General features: G+C 31.7%; 1 protein-coding gene and 1 long non-coding RNA gene across 2 annotated transcripts; both read left to right on the forward strand.

The window, feature by feature from the left end:
- Positions 1-7,316: 7,316 nt before the first annotated feature.
- LOC108984491 (GDP-L-galactose phosphorylase 2-like) lies at positions 7,317-10,484 on the forward strand. The gene is made up of 7 exons (XM_018956474.2): positions 7,317-8,225; positions 8,401-8,522; positions 8,651-8,710; positions 8,832-9,074; positions 9,182-9,367; positions 9,488-9,736; positions 9,853-10,484. Exons 1-7 carry the CDS (start codon positions 8,105-8,107, stop codon positions 10,219-10,221), a joined length of 1,350 nt encoding a protein of 449 aa, XP_018812019.2. The 5' UTR covers positions 7,317-8,104; the 3' UTR covers positions 10,222-10,484.
- A 2,237-nt stretch (positions 10,485-12,721) lies between these two features.
- On the forward strand, positions 12,722-14,060 carry LOC108984505. The gene is made up of 2 exons (XR_001995030.2): positions 12,722-12,854; positions 13,706-14,060. It is a non-coding gene; the product is annotated as an uncharacterized LOC108984505 (long non-coding RNA).
- Positions 14,061-14,762: the final 702 nt, after the last annotated feature.

The raw sequence follows: 14,762 nt of genomic DNA on the forward strand, positions 1-14,762 counted from the left end.
ATTAAAAATTTTACCTATTCAAGACACTTTCAGACTACATCTCTCGGGAGATGTAGCCTTGCTCTATATGAAATCTAATAAATTAATAAAATGTAAAACTATTAAATACAAAATCAATTTTTGTTTTTGCTTCGAAGTTATGCTGGTATAAATATTTTCACATTTTAACTAATCAAAATTAAGATTTTTAATTTTTACAGAATTGATAATTGTAATTAAAAAATTTATAATTAAATATCTCTATCAAGCAATGCTACATACAATTGTTAAATGTATAACCACCATACAATCATTTTAAAAAATAATAGAGCCCAATATTAAATTTTTTTATTTTACATTTAACGCTTAATTACCTTACTATTTATCTTTGTAAGAAAGGTTTTTTTTTTTTTTAAATGAATATCTTTCATTTCAAGCAATCTTGCATTGGGGTCGGAAGTTTCCTCTGCGATGTTACTGTTTTGCGTTGGGTTACTTGTACCTCTAGTCTGATTGGGAAATATTGAGTTGTATTTTTCACGATGGGATCCACGTAAGTTTATATTTATATATATATATATATATGAAAAATTATATACACTATACTACCATTTCACTAAATAAAATATTATACTATCATCTCATTTTTATCCCACTAAATAAGATATGACGCATTTATCACAATTAAATAATTATTTATTACATTTTTTTATTATCTAATAGTGATGAATATGTTACGGAAAATTCTATAATTCTATATGCCATACTATTATCTCATTTTTATCTCACTAAGTATGATGTGACACATTTATTATTATTAAATGATTATATATTACATATTTCTTTATTATTTAATGATAAAAATTGTGTTACATATTATTTAAAATGATTAAAATAATATGAGAGTGTGATATATACCATTACTCATATATCATATCAAATGGCCATAAATGAGTACATGTGAACAATGTGACTTGTGTCCTAATTCGTAAATGCATAACGACATAACCATCCCCATCTTCATCGCAATAAATAAATTATAAAGTTTTGTCTCGCTTCATTTTTTAAATAATAATAATTAAGATGTAGAGTGGTATCGACTTGTATTTTTTTTAGAATGGTATCAACTTGTAATATGCATATGTTAGCCACATGTAAAGTGGTCCCGAGTGGACAGCCATTATATGATCCCCATTCCTCCGCATGATTAGATTCGGGAATCTTTCACCCTTTCAATTCAATTTTGTTTGCTTCTCCGTCCCTTTTTTCTTAGAAGATAAACGTTTTTTATTATATTTACATCAACCATCAACATGTAATAAGTATTATAAGACTGCTGAGTATATTTCATATAAAAGATTATATTCAGCAGTCTTGCACCATATTTTTATTTTTTTTCAAGTATCTGATGTAACTTATAAGACTCTGAGTATAATAACTATTATAATATTCGTCAATCTGATTATAGATCCTATTATAAAAAGTATCCACATCAGCTTGTCCCTCTAGTAAAAAAATAATCATTAATCTCAATGAAAATCGGTATGAAAACGAAATTGCCTTAAAATGTTTGAATTTAATGTTAAATGTAAGAGAATTGACATTGGCATAGCTAAATGCATTTTAATCTTTGAATTTAACTAATATCATTCACATTTGACCCACATTGAATTAGTCAAACTGATTTCATCTAAAACATGAATTACAGTAATTTTATCATTCTTTTCAAATATGAAATATATGTAACAAGTCTAAATGTATTTTCTTCTTATATTTTGGACAGCAATTATTACCACATGTAGGGCTGTTATTTTGTTATATACTTGTGATCATGTGATTTTCTCATATGTGATTTTGTTATATTTTGAGATTATTATATTATAGATATGAGATTTTAATAGATTGTACATGTGAAATTTTACCATCGATGTACATATGAGATTATTATATTATATATTATATGATTGTGAAAATGAGAATAAATATAATTGTTGGAAATTATTGAAGATTATAAAAATAAAATAAAAAAGTAATTAAAGAAATATAAATTAATTAAATAAATATAAATAATAATATTTTATTATTATAGATAATGTAATGGCTAATTCAATGTAGATTTTAAGTGATTAAAAGTTAAAAAGTTACATATTTTTCAAGTTTTGAATATTGATATGACCAATCCGATGCCAATGCTTTAATTTTGCTTTTTTATTTTTAATTCATATTTACATCTAAATTAAAAAGGTGTCTTTTGAAGGATAAGGTAAATTGATGTCTAGATTTAAAGTGGGATTCGAGTAAAGAGGAACAAAGTTTGTAGACTTTTCATCTTTTTCATCTTGAGATAGTTAAGGAAGTAATAATAAGGGTTATCCAAATTTTTTAAAATGCATATCTTGAAAAAATTATAGGATCCTAAAAACTAGAAATTGAAAACGTGTTAGTGCTTGTACGAATATGCAAGGAAAAGACATAATAGATGAAAACTACATAATTAGAATTCTCCAAAATTTCAAATAATAATAATTGAATATTTGACTTGCAGGAAAAGATTATTTAATGTATCATGATTACATAAACGATATTTATTGTGATGAATAAGTTGATATTATTTTTTAATTTTTAAAACTACAAAAAAAGGATAAATACAAGGGTTAGGAGTGTAAACTCAAACCGAAAAATCGGTCCGGACCAGTTTTACCAGTTTTGAACCGGTCCGGTCCGGAACCGGTTTTTAAAATGTAAAAACTGGACAGTTTCAAAATTTTTTAGACCGGACCGATTGATTAAAAAAAATAAAAAATAATATTTTTATATATAATTTTTATACAAAATAATTTTTATATATTAAATATTAATATATATAAGTTTTATATATAATGTATAATTATAAATTTTTATGTGAAATTTTTATATATAATATATATAATTATATATATTCATATATGAAATAATTTCTTATTATAATTTATAAATTATTACATAAAATGTTAATACTAAATCACTAAAAGTTTATAACTAATACTAATATATAACTTATAACTATACCAATAGTCTAATATAAATATTATTATATAGTCTAATATATTAATAAAAGTATAAAACAAATTTTTTTAAATCATTTTTTTTTATAAACAAATTTTGAATGTCAAATTGTGAAACTTACATTTTAAAAAAATCGGAAGATCGGACCGGACCGAAAATCGGTAAAACCGAAAGTACCGGTTTAGGAGGGTAACCGGTGCGTAATCGGTTTTGAAAAATACAAAACCGGTACATACCGGTTTGATCCTAGATTTTATCCAAAACTGGACTGGACCGGACCGGTTACACCCCTAACTGGGGTGGAGTAAGAGCACTCTCACGGGCTCTTGTAAAATATATATCCTATTTATATTTTACATTCAGTTACAGTAAATCTTTTATACGTAGAGATTATTATTCATTCATCTAAACAAATTTTTATTATTTATCTCTCATTTCATCCTCTTTACTTTTTATCTTATTTTAATTTTAATCATTTTATCACTTTTACACAGACCCTACTCTCTTATCTCTCATCTACTCTCTAACATTTCGTTTATAGTCTATTCGACTTTTATGCATACAAAAGTTTTGATATTGTTAATAATAAAAGCAGGTATTTTTTTTTTATCTTTTTACTCATATTTTTAAGTAATTTAAAATATTACATTATACATAAAAGAAATATTACAAATATCATAATATAAGATGTATAGATAAATATTTGAAATATATATACATATGATGTGTAGAGAATATAATATTTGAAATAAATAAAAAATATTAAAATGTGTAATATTTAAATGATATAAAAAAATAGATAAGATGATATATGATATATTGTAAAAGTTAATATATAAAATAAAATAAAAAATTTAATGATATATTTTAAAAGATGGAATAAAAAAGTCATTGGGAATGCAGTAAGTCGAATTTGGATAACTAAATTATTAAAAAATATATATATAGGGGGACAAAAATTAATATTTATAGAATTTTCTTCATTGAAATATTTTTAAAAATTATTATTATTATTATTTTATAATTTTGAAGTTCTCGAAGCCTCTAAACATGTAGTGTGGGGGATGGGACCATGGGACTCCCAACGTGAAAAATGTTTGTTGGCATCTGCGTGGGAATTTCCTAATCCTGGCCAATGGCAAATGGGTACGAGTACGTTGGTTGGGAGTCGGCCTCATCCTCGCACTACTGGATATGTTTCATTGTCTTTGGTCTTCGCCCCACCGCAGGAAATTTCCTAACGTGGACTTCTTCATCACCAACCACAAGCTGGAACAACCCCCTCCTTTTTTTTTTTTTTCTAAATAAATCAGAGAGATGTTTATAAAAAAAATAATTTTATTATAATAAATTAATAAAAAAAATATATATTCTCAAACTGATATGTAGAATATATATAATAAAGTGTTTACATGACATAACTTAATTTTAGAGATAAACTTAACATTTTGAATTTTATAAATCAAATATACCATTTCAGTTATGTGAATAGTATGTTTCACACACCGACGAGAATAGAATAACTCAATTTATAAATTAATTTGACTTATACTATATATAGAATTAGTTTTAACATTTAGAATTTTATAAATTAAATATGTAATTTCAATTATGTGAATAGTGTGTTTTACAAAGAGATTTTGAACCCAAATCGAGCCATATAACACCAGGCCATTAGGCTCTTGGCATTATATATATATATATATATTAAATTGTAAAACTTAATATATCATATCAAACCACATTAATTTATAAAAAATAAGTTAAATAACCACTCAACACATTATTGGAGATAACTAAAAGAACTACCACTTTTATATTTAACCTGAATTGATTAAATAATACTAGATACAGCTTTAAGATATATAGGCTCCGTGTACTTTTTTAAAAAAAAAAAATGGTCCACTATTAAAAATATATATTTTTATGTGAATATCAAATTTATACACTTTTTTTTAAGAGAGTGCACAAAATTTTCACATTATAGGATTGTAAAGCCTGATTTGTTTTCGCAAATAATATGAAATGAAATGAATTAAGATTAAAGTTGAAAATTAAATAAAATATTGTTAGAATAATGATATAAGATGAGATGAATTGAGATCAGAGTTAAAAACTGAATAAAATATTATTAGAATATATGTTTTAATATTATTTTTATTTTAGAATTTGAAAAAATTGAACTGTATGTTTTATTTTATATGTAAATTTGAAAAGTTATAATAATTAGATGAGATGAATTAAAAAATGTTATGAAAACAAATAATAAAATATAATTTTTTTTTAATTGATCAATGACCACCGAGTCATTTGTATTTGCATAATTTTTTTAGGAGTAAATTTATTTTTTTAATACGAGATAGTTTAAAATAAATAAATTGGTGCTCGTTGTGCTTTTAGTTGGAGAATATGATATACCAAAGATTCTACCAAAGACCACTTTGCGAACAAAAAAAAGAAAAGAATATACCAAAAGGGGGAAAGGAGCTGACCACGACCCACGACCTAATCGGTAATTGGTGGACACCGTACACTTTTCCAGAGAATGAGAACTTTGATTGTTCTCATTGATTAACCGATCCCAATCCGCATAATTTAAAGTTGATTTTAAAATGCCACCTTTCTCCTTTACAAACTTCTAGAAGCGTACTTTGTAACTAATTTTTTTTTGAAGTAATTTCAATTTTCCAACTAATATTTGGGGATAGCAGCAACAATTAGGAATGTAATATATTCGGTTTGATTTTAGATAAAATTTAGAATTAAATTTATATGTATCGATTTTATATTTTTTAAAATCGATTACGCACCGATTATCCTCTTAAATCGGTACTTTCGATTTTACCGGTTTCAGGTCTAATTTTTCGATTTTTTTAAAATGTAAATTTAACAATTTATTATTAAAAATTTGTTTATAAAAAAAATTAATTTAAAAAAAAATTGTTTTATACTTTTATAAATATATTAGACTATATAATAGCATTAATATTAGACTATTGGTATAGTTATAAGTTATATATTAGTATTAGTTATAAACTATATATTTAATATTAATATTAGTTATAAACTTTTAGTAAAAACTTTTAGTGATTTACTATTAATATTTTATGTAATAATTTATAAATTATAATAATAAATTATTTCATATATGAATATATATAATTATATATATTATATATAAAAATTTCACATAAAAATTTATAATTATACATAATATATAAAACTTATATATACAATAATACAAATATTATTTTATATATATATATATTTTTATCAACTGGTCCAGTCCGGTCCGAAAAATCTTAAAACTGAAACTGGATCGGAACCGATCGGTTTTCACATTTTAAGAATTGGTCCCGGATCAGACTGGTTCAAAACCGGTCTGGTACAGACCGATTTTCCAGTTTAAATTTACACTCCTAACAACAACACCTAACTATAATGGTCAAATTTAAACGATGGATCGAGTGTAAAATTATAACTATACAATTATTTATTAGTTGATATGTAAATACACTCTTCATGTCGTACATAACAAAGCTTGATTTATAAAATAAATTTAAAATTTAAATCTCTTACAAATTAATTTATATCGTGTCAATTACTCCATAATAATCTTAATGAAAACCTACTCTCGTGACATGAGCCAATAATTATTACATGTACCAAACACCAAATAATTGCGTCTAAATGAGTATTAACCTAGACTCATATTAAAAAGAATTTTTGAATAATTTAAACATGAGTAATATTATACACATACTCTTATCATACTTTTATTTTACTGTATAAAATATGATACATTTATTATTATTTGATGATAAAGAATCGTCTAATGATAATAAATATATCACATATTTACATAATGAGATGATAGTATAATGAATAGAATATTTCGAAATAAAAAATATAATTAGGTCTTGCCCTCGCTGACCCGTCCCGCCCTGCACCGCATGGAGAGGGCCTAGCTGGAACCGGATGACCCTAGCAGTACCTCATCCTGCCTCCCACCTCACACCATATGGGTATCACCTCTAGATAATGTAATCCTTACATAATTTACTCCTAATTTAAAAAACAAAAGGATTCAAACAGAAAATATCAGAGATCGTAATCCGTAAAAAGCCAGGTGTAGATCTACTTCCCTCGAAGTTAAAGAGGAAAAAATCGAAATTAAAAAAATAAAGAAAAACACAGGGAGATGAGAAAAAAATAATAATATTCCCATGTCCAACCGTACGACAGGGTGGTCCCTTCGGTAAACAACAATTGAGACGTACGAGCTGGTCTTTTCCTCTGGTGGGCATCATATATTTATTTTTGAAAGAAAACTCTCTCTCTCTCTCTCGATCTGGATCTCAATAATTGTGTTGGGTAGTAGCACGAAGGCCACATATCAACACAGTACGCACAACTACAACTACAGCCACAACCACGACCACCCTCTTATCTATAAAACATCTTCCCCTTCCCTCGTTCCGAAATCACACTCAAGCCCAATTGCCTCCGAGAGCCTCCTATCCCTTCTTCATCTTACATTCCGCATATCGTATTACTCAATACGATAAAGCGAAGAAATCCTTTCTTGTGGTGCCGTTTCTTCAAAAATTACGGTGGTTTCGGTCTGGGTTAGAGACAAGGAAAAAAGAAAAAGGAAAGTTTGGTTTAGATTGTAGGGGGTAAAACCCAGGAGCGACGCGTTGTAGACATCACGGCTATATTCGGAGTTTCTCGGCCCCTACTTCATGTCCGTGCTGTCGGACGCAAGGGTTGTGTAATTGAGAGCAACCCTTCGCCGCACGGCGGGCGTGGCGCTTTGCCTTCCGAAGGCGGCAGTCCTTCCGACCTCCTCTTCCTCGCTGGTGGTGGTTTTGCTTCCTCTTTGTCCTACTAATTAGTGCTATATTAGTTTTAGGTCTTCAGTCGTCTTTACATTTAAAAGCTATTAAGCTAGCCTACAATTTTTAGTTAATCAGAGCGATTGGCAAAAGTTTATCGTCGTTGTTGCTGCTGCTTCTTGTTGTTGTTTGGTGTCTTTCGTGATTGATTACATTTCTGAGAGAGAGAGATTGAGAGCAAGATGTTGAGGATCAAGAGGGTACCAACTGTCGTTTCGAATTACCAGAAAGAGGAGACGGAAGATGTTGCTCGCCGCGGAGGGGGTTGCGGCCGCAATTGCCTCAACAAGTGTTGCATTCAAGGTATTTGTTGAAGTGCTTTGCATGTGATTTTTTTTTTTGTTTTTTACATTGGTTTTTAGCTGCTCTGCTTGTATTTTGTGAATTAAATGCCTTCGCATGTGAATTTTGGGTTTGCTGTATTCTTTTTTCCGTATGGGGCATTTATTTAGCCGGGTATTTGGATGTTGGATAACAGGGGCACAGCTGCCTTTATATGCTTTTAAGAAGCTGAACAAGATTGTTAGTGACAAAGGCTTAGCCGGACACGAGAGTGGAGAACCTCCCGTGGCCTTTTTGGACTCGCTGCTTCTTGGGGAGGTAAATTTCTTGAAATCAGCCAAGGAGCATGCAATGAACTAAGTTTTTCCCCATTTATTCTAGCTGTATTGACCAAGCCAAAAACAAAATCCAAGTGTGAGTTTAAGTTGTTTCCAATTTTCATGTAGTGGGAGGATCGCATGCAGAGAGGGCTCTTTCGCTATGATGTCACTGCCTGTGAAACCAAGGTGAACATCTCGGTTTTCCTTGTTTTTTGTCTCAACCTTGTTGGTATGCAAGTAGGAGCGAGTTGATTCGAGTATTTACTCAGTAGGGACATGGGCTTTATCCGTTACGTCTTTGGTGTAGGTGATTCCTGGCAACCATGGTTTTATCGCCCAGCTTAATGAGGGCCGCCACCTTAAGAAGAGGCCAACTGAATTCCGCGTTGATAAGGTCCTCCAGCCTTTTGATGGGAACAAATTCAACTTCACTAAAGTTGGGCAAGAAGAGGTACTCTTCCAGTTTGAAGCGAGTGACGATGGTGAAGTCCATTTCTTCCCAAATGCGCCCGTTGATGTTGAGAATTCTCCAAGTGTTGTTGCCATCAATGTATGTCATTACTCTGATCCTTTCTTCTTGTTCAACCTGTTGTTCCGTGAGAGTTGCTCGAGCAAGCATGAAGTTAGATAAGTTATGTTGTGTTTACAATTTAACAGGTGAGTCCAATAGAATACGGGCATGTGCTTCTGGTCCCTCGTATTCTGGAGTGCCTGCCACAAAAGATTGACCATGACAGCTTCTTGCTTGCCCTTCACATGGCGGCAGAAGCTGGGAATCCTTACTTCAGGCTGGGTTTCAACAGTTTGGGTGCATTTGCCACCATCAACCACCTTCACTTCCAGGTTTCTACTAATAAAATTTGCTTACTCCATGAGCTTCAATAAATATTTAGACAATGATTTCTCATACAATTAGCTATCGCTTGATGTTGGAAATGCAAATTAATCATTTTGGTCGGACAGGCTTACTACTTGGCTGTGCCCTTTCCTATTGAGAAGGCTCCCGCCAAGAAGATTGCCACTTTGGATGGTGGGGTGAAGATCTCCAAGCTGTTAAATTATCCAGTTAGAGGTCTCGTCTTTGAAGGTGGATATACCGTGGAAGACTTATCAAACACCGTTTCTGATGCCTGCATTTGTCTTCAAGCTAACAACATACCTTATAATGTTCTCATTGCTGATTGTGGAAGGCGAGTCTTCCTCCTCCCACAGGTAAATTGTTTCAAAATGTTAGTTCTTCATGTGATGTTCTATAAAATAAATGCTTGTTTGGTGACTTTTTAGATATCAACAGTTAGCTTAATTCATCTGTCCAATCTGATGAACAGTGTTATGCTGAGAAACAAGCTCTTGGGGAAGTGAGTGCAGAGCTTCTTGACACGCAAGTGAACCCAGCTGTGTGGGAGATTAGCGGGCACATGGTTTTAAAGAGGAAGAAGGACTATGAAGAGGCATCTGAGGAAAATGCATGGAGGCTGCTTGCTGAGGTCTCCCTATCTGAAGCGAGGTTTGAAGAAGTCTGTGCTCTTATTTTTGAAGCCATTGAGGGTGTCGATAATGGGAAAGGATATGCTGCTGAGAGCTCACTGGAGGAGCCGGATGTCAATCCTGAATCTCTTGAGGAAGCGGATGCCATAAAAAACAGCTCCCGCTGCAATATGGTGACTGGGACACAAGAATGCATAGTTATGCATTGAGAATCAGACTCTGATCACCAGATCACGTGTGTTTGGTATTGCAGTTTGCTGTATGAGTTTGTATATGTATTAATAAATGGATGCTAGCAGATGTCAAAATAAGTAAACAGGGTTTACATTATTGCAGCACCCTTTGTGTGTATGCTTTCTGCCTTTTGACTCTGTAATATTATCATGATGTGCTTCGTGTGTCATGTAAAATACTACTAGGTATTGTTTGCAGATTTGTGCTAATGAATGTGGAATTAGTATGTATTTGGGTCCGTGCTTACAGTTTATATTTACTTTTTTTTCCCTGTTTGCTAGTCCAGTGGAGCAAAACCGAAAATCCACAGCTTAATGTAACAGACTAAAAAATATGGTGAGTGTTCGTAATAGAAGTGGACGGAAATTTGAGAAATGAAAGAACAGACGAACAGGGTTGAGTGATACCCTAGAGAAGCCTCAAAATGCGTAAGACTTGCCAAACTTCACACTCGCCCTTTCTCCAGGGAAAAATGGGCCCATTTATACTATTTTTTTAATAAGATATATTAATTATTACTACTTCTAAAACACTTCGTCTTCCAGTACCATTCGACTGCTATCTGATTTTTCAACTGAGTAAAGATCGGCTTCACAGCCCCACAACTGAAATGAGAGAAATGACTCGGCTTAAGCAATGCCCAACATCTTTATTGCACGAGGCGACTCACGGAACCGCACACACAGCACATATAGCCACACATAGCATGGACACATCGGGAAAATGGGGGGCATCGTTTGATTCTTTTCCGACAGTCATGACACGTGAAATTATGATTTTTCACCGCATGTTTGTTATTCTTAGCTCTCGTTGTTTTTACAATTTCTCTGGTCTAATCACTATAATTTTTTTTAAATTCTTACGCAAAATAAATAAAGAAAATTTCTATTTGCAACCGGGGGTGGCGAAACCCGCGGCATCGCGTACGACGCGGCAAAATAAAAACTAACCAATCCCCCCCGATGTGTTTCAAACGAAGACAAACAGTTCGAAATTCATTTTGGTCTTTGTCTTCTACATCCCCATCCCCCTGGTCTTCATCTTCTCCATCCCCACGAAGTCTTCTCTTTACTTTTTCGAGAAAACTTAGGAGAAAATTGGAAAGTAAAATAGAGCTTGAGATTGAAAGTGGAGGAAACCGTAACGGTAGAGATCTGTACATCGTCGAAGAGTAAGCATCTTTACAAAGACCAAAACTCTTAAAAAGAGAAAAATATTTTAAAAAAACTTTTTTCCTCCAAGATACATAGATATTACTCTTTTCTAAGCTCCTGGATTTAATATCAAGGATCAACTGCAAAAAGAAGAAAAAGTGGCAGGTCAATAAATGTAATACTGCCTGTTTTCTTTCCAAAGACTCGGCCTTTTTGAGCTTTGCTACTCAACCTCCACCACACTCCACACTCTACACTTTTTTAAATTTTTAAAATTTTTTATATTTTTTTTTAATTTTTTTTTGAGTTTATTCTTTTTAAATTATTTCAAATTTTTTATTCATTATTCATATAATAAATATTTAATAAAAGAAAAAATAATAAAAATTAAAAATAATGTAGAATGTAGAGATTGTGTGAATAGTAGGAAGTTGAGTAGATTTTTTGAGCCTTTTTAGGTCTCTCTCTCTTTCTCATCCGGACTCCAAGCACGCTTTAAATTTAGTTCACAACCCACAGATTGAAAAAAAAAAAAAGAAGAAAAGAAGCAGCAGCCAAACGTGCATTTATAACACAATTTTTTTGGGACAAGTATGATATAAATTGCGGGTAAAGTTCATGGCAAAACCGCAATATGTCCAAATGGCATTTTGACCTTTGAGCGAGCCTTTTACACAGTCATCGTCATTACTGAGGGGAGTTGCAACCACAGAGACTTTTTGGTTTCGATTTCGACCCACACATGACGGTCACTCTTTGCTTTCGATTTCGACCCACACACGAAGATGCTCTCTGCTTTCAATTTCCAATACCCACGATGATGCGTCTCTCACCTTTTGCTTATTTCCTCCCTTTTTTATGTTTTTTAATATATCATCTGACATGGTATTAACCGATTAGTTTTTCTACACAACTTCTATCACACTTCATATTTTAAATTTTTTTTAAGTTTATTTTTTTAAATTATTTTAAATTATTTATTTATTATTCATATAATAAATATTTAATAAAAAATAATAAAAATAATTAAAAATAATATAAAATATAAAATATTAAGAAGTTGCAAAAATTTTTTGTTAATCGATTACACCACGATTTTCCACCATGGTTCCTATCCCAGTTGTATATAGAAGAATTAAAAATAAAATAAATAATTTAATTTTTTTAAATTTTTAAATAAAAATAATATTAAAAAAATTTATTTTAATAATATTTTATTTAAATTTAAATTCATCTAATCTTAAAAATAAACAATCCCTTAATTTTTTCTGAAGTTTTCCTTTCAAAGATGTGATGTGGAAGCCCAAACGCATTCGGATTACTGAAGCCCAAAAATAGCCAACGGTCCAATAAGGCTCATCATTACTACACGCCGTTTTCTCTGTCCAACAACAAGGTGTATGCCGCCGCTTCCTTCGCTTGCGTTTCGCTTCGATCATCGGCTCCCTGCAACTGTCTGTCTATCTCTTCCACTCTCTCGCGCCCTTAGCTTTTGATTTCTATATTTCTATTCCTTCCTATCTTTTAAGTTTTATCTCATAGCACACACAATTAAGTTTTATCTCTGTTTCGATATCTCTGTGTTTTTATCATTATGATCACAAATAGAAAATTTTATATAGGGTTGTTGCATTTCCATTTTCTTTGACGCTTGTGTTCTCTTTGGTTCTGAAATTTATGTGGAATAAAGCTTTCACTTTCCTTTCCTTAATGTTTTCCGAGATCAATCAAGAAATGAAGTGCTAGTGTTTGTCTTTCCGAATGCGAGACTCATAGGGAAAATCACTTGATTTTAGGTTTAAAATCTTGAAGTGGGTGCTTAGTGTTTGCTTTATTCATGTCTTTATTGTGGGATGAACTCTTCATTCAAAATTAGCCAAAACCTATTCCAACCTATTCCAAAATCAGTTGCATATACGTGGAGACTAGCACCTTTATTGCCATGACTAATATGGCTGCCAATTGTTCGTTAAAATGCCGAGCCACGCAGCTTACCTTCACATGACTTTTCTTTTCGATTCCCTCAAGCACATATTCTTATTTATAAAATGTTTTTTTTTTTTTTTTTTAAGTATGCGTTTGATATATTATGTTAGAATTTAATTTAAATGAGATTCAAGCAGCGTCTTTATTTTACTGCATTTTGTGCGTCATTCACTTCACAACTATAAAAGCAATTTTCGTATTTTTTTTGTTGATGAGGAGAGGAGGGAGAACTATTTGTTTTCTATTGAATATTGCCTTAGAATTGTGGTTTAACTAAGACAGTGCACTAACATAAAGCTTCCTCCTCTTCCAATTACAGATTAGTGAAAAATGAAGAAAGGATTGCACCCTCAGTTGCAATGGATATCCTATGTAACACAGAGTGGTAGATTGATGCACGTTATGATGACCAAAATACACCATGTTGGTAAAGTGTACCACTTTAGGGCCAAACGCCAAATGGCCGAAAGTATTGGGCAGGTTGCCAAGTTTAAGCGCCGTTATGAAGAAAAGGGGAATGCTGAAGATAATGAAAATTGACTTTTTCTAATTAGATTTATCGTGTATTAGTCTTTGGAATAAACATGAATCTGATCACTCTCATTTAAGTAACACTTTGTTTGTCATGGTTATATTCTGCCTTTCTCATAATCAATGGACTTTTACACCTTGCATGTGAAGTTTTCAAATCTTTGTTTTCCCAATTCTTGATATGAATCCATATTGTTCAGAGCAAGCATTTGAATGGATACCTGCATAGACGGTTATCTTCGCTTTCTTGTAGGGTTTTCAAAACTAGCATTAATGGTAATGACTAGGCTTTTTTTTATTTATTTTGGGGGGGGGGAAGTAGGTTTCAATTATTGCTATACATGGTGGCTTTGCGCCCGATGTCTGGAAGTTTCCACCCCCCCAAAGAGTCTGGTGGTTTGGTAGATTGGATGCATGAAGCTGTGCAGAGAGTATAGTGCCTGTTCTTGTCTGGTATGATTTGCACCTTTGCTTGAATGGCATTTAAAAGCTCATTTCCTTGATACATATTTAAGGCTTTGCTTTACAATTATCTGATCATTTCCTCATAAATGGTAAATTGGACTGTTCCAGTTACACCCAAAGTCGAATGGATATTTTGTGTTGTGACGACCCGCCTGCTTTTATCTAGTTGATTTGTGGTATCATTTCAAGTATTGACATGTAAACAATGGTTTATAGATCGATCCATGAAGAATGATGGGGGCTGGAGGTCTGTCACATACGGACCTATCACCATAAAAGGGCCAGTCTGTTTGGGAGAAATAGAATAATCTTGGAAATGGTTTGCTCGTACCGTTACACTTGGCTTTTAACATGGACTTGGAAAAGCAATAAAGTTATCC

Source organism: Juglans regia, chromosome 2 (assembly GCF_001411555.2).
Source record: "Juglans regia cultivar Chandler chromosome 2, Walnut 2.0, whole genome shotgun sequence".
Taxonomy (NCBI): domain Eukaryota; kingdom Viridiplantae; phylum Streptophyta; class Magnoliopsida; order Fagales; family Juglandaceae; genus Juglans; species Juglans regia.

Excerpts from the sequence above, each read along its gene's own strand:
- LOC108984491 (XM_018956474.2), top strand. The coding sequence starts at position 8,105 with ATGTTGAGGATCAAGAGGGTACCAACTGTCGTTTCGAATTACCAGAAA. Across the intron at positions 8,523-8,650 it reads ACTCGCTGCTTCTTGGGGAG|TGGGAGGATCGCATGCAGAG; the intron begins GTAAATTTCTTG and ends ATTTTCATGTAG. Across the intron at positions 9,737-9,852 it reads GAGTCTTCCTCCTCCCACAG|TGTTATGCTGAGAAACAAGC; the intron begins GTAAATTGTTTC and ends TCTGATGAACAG.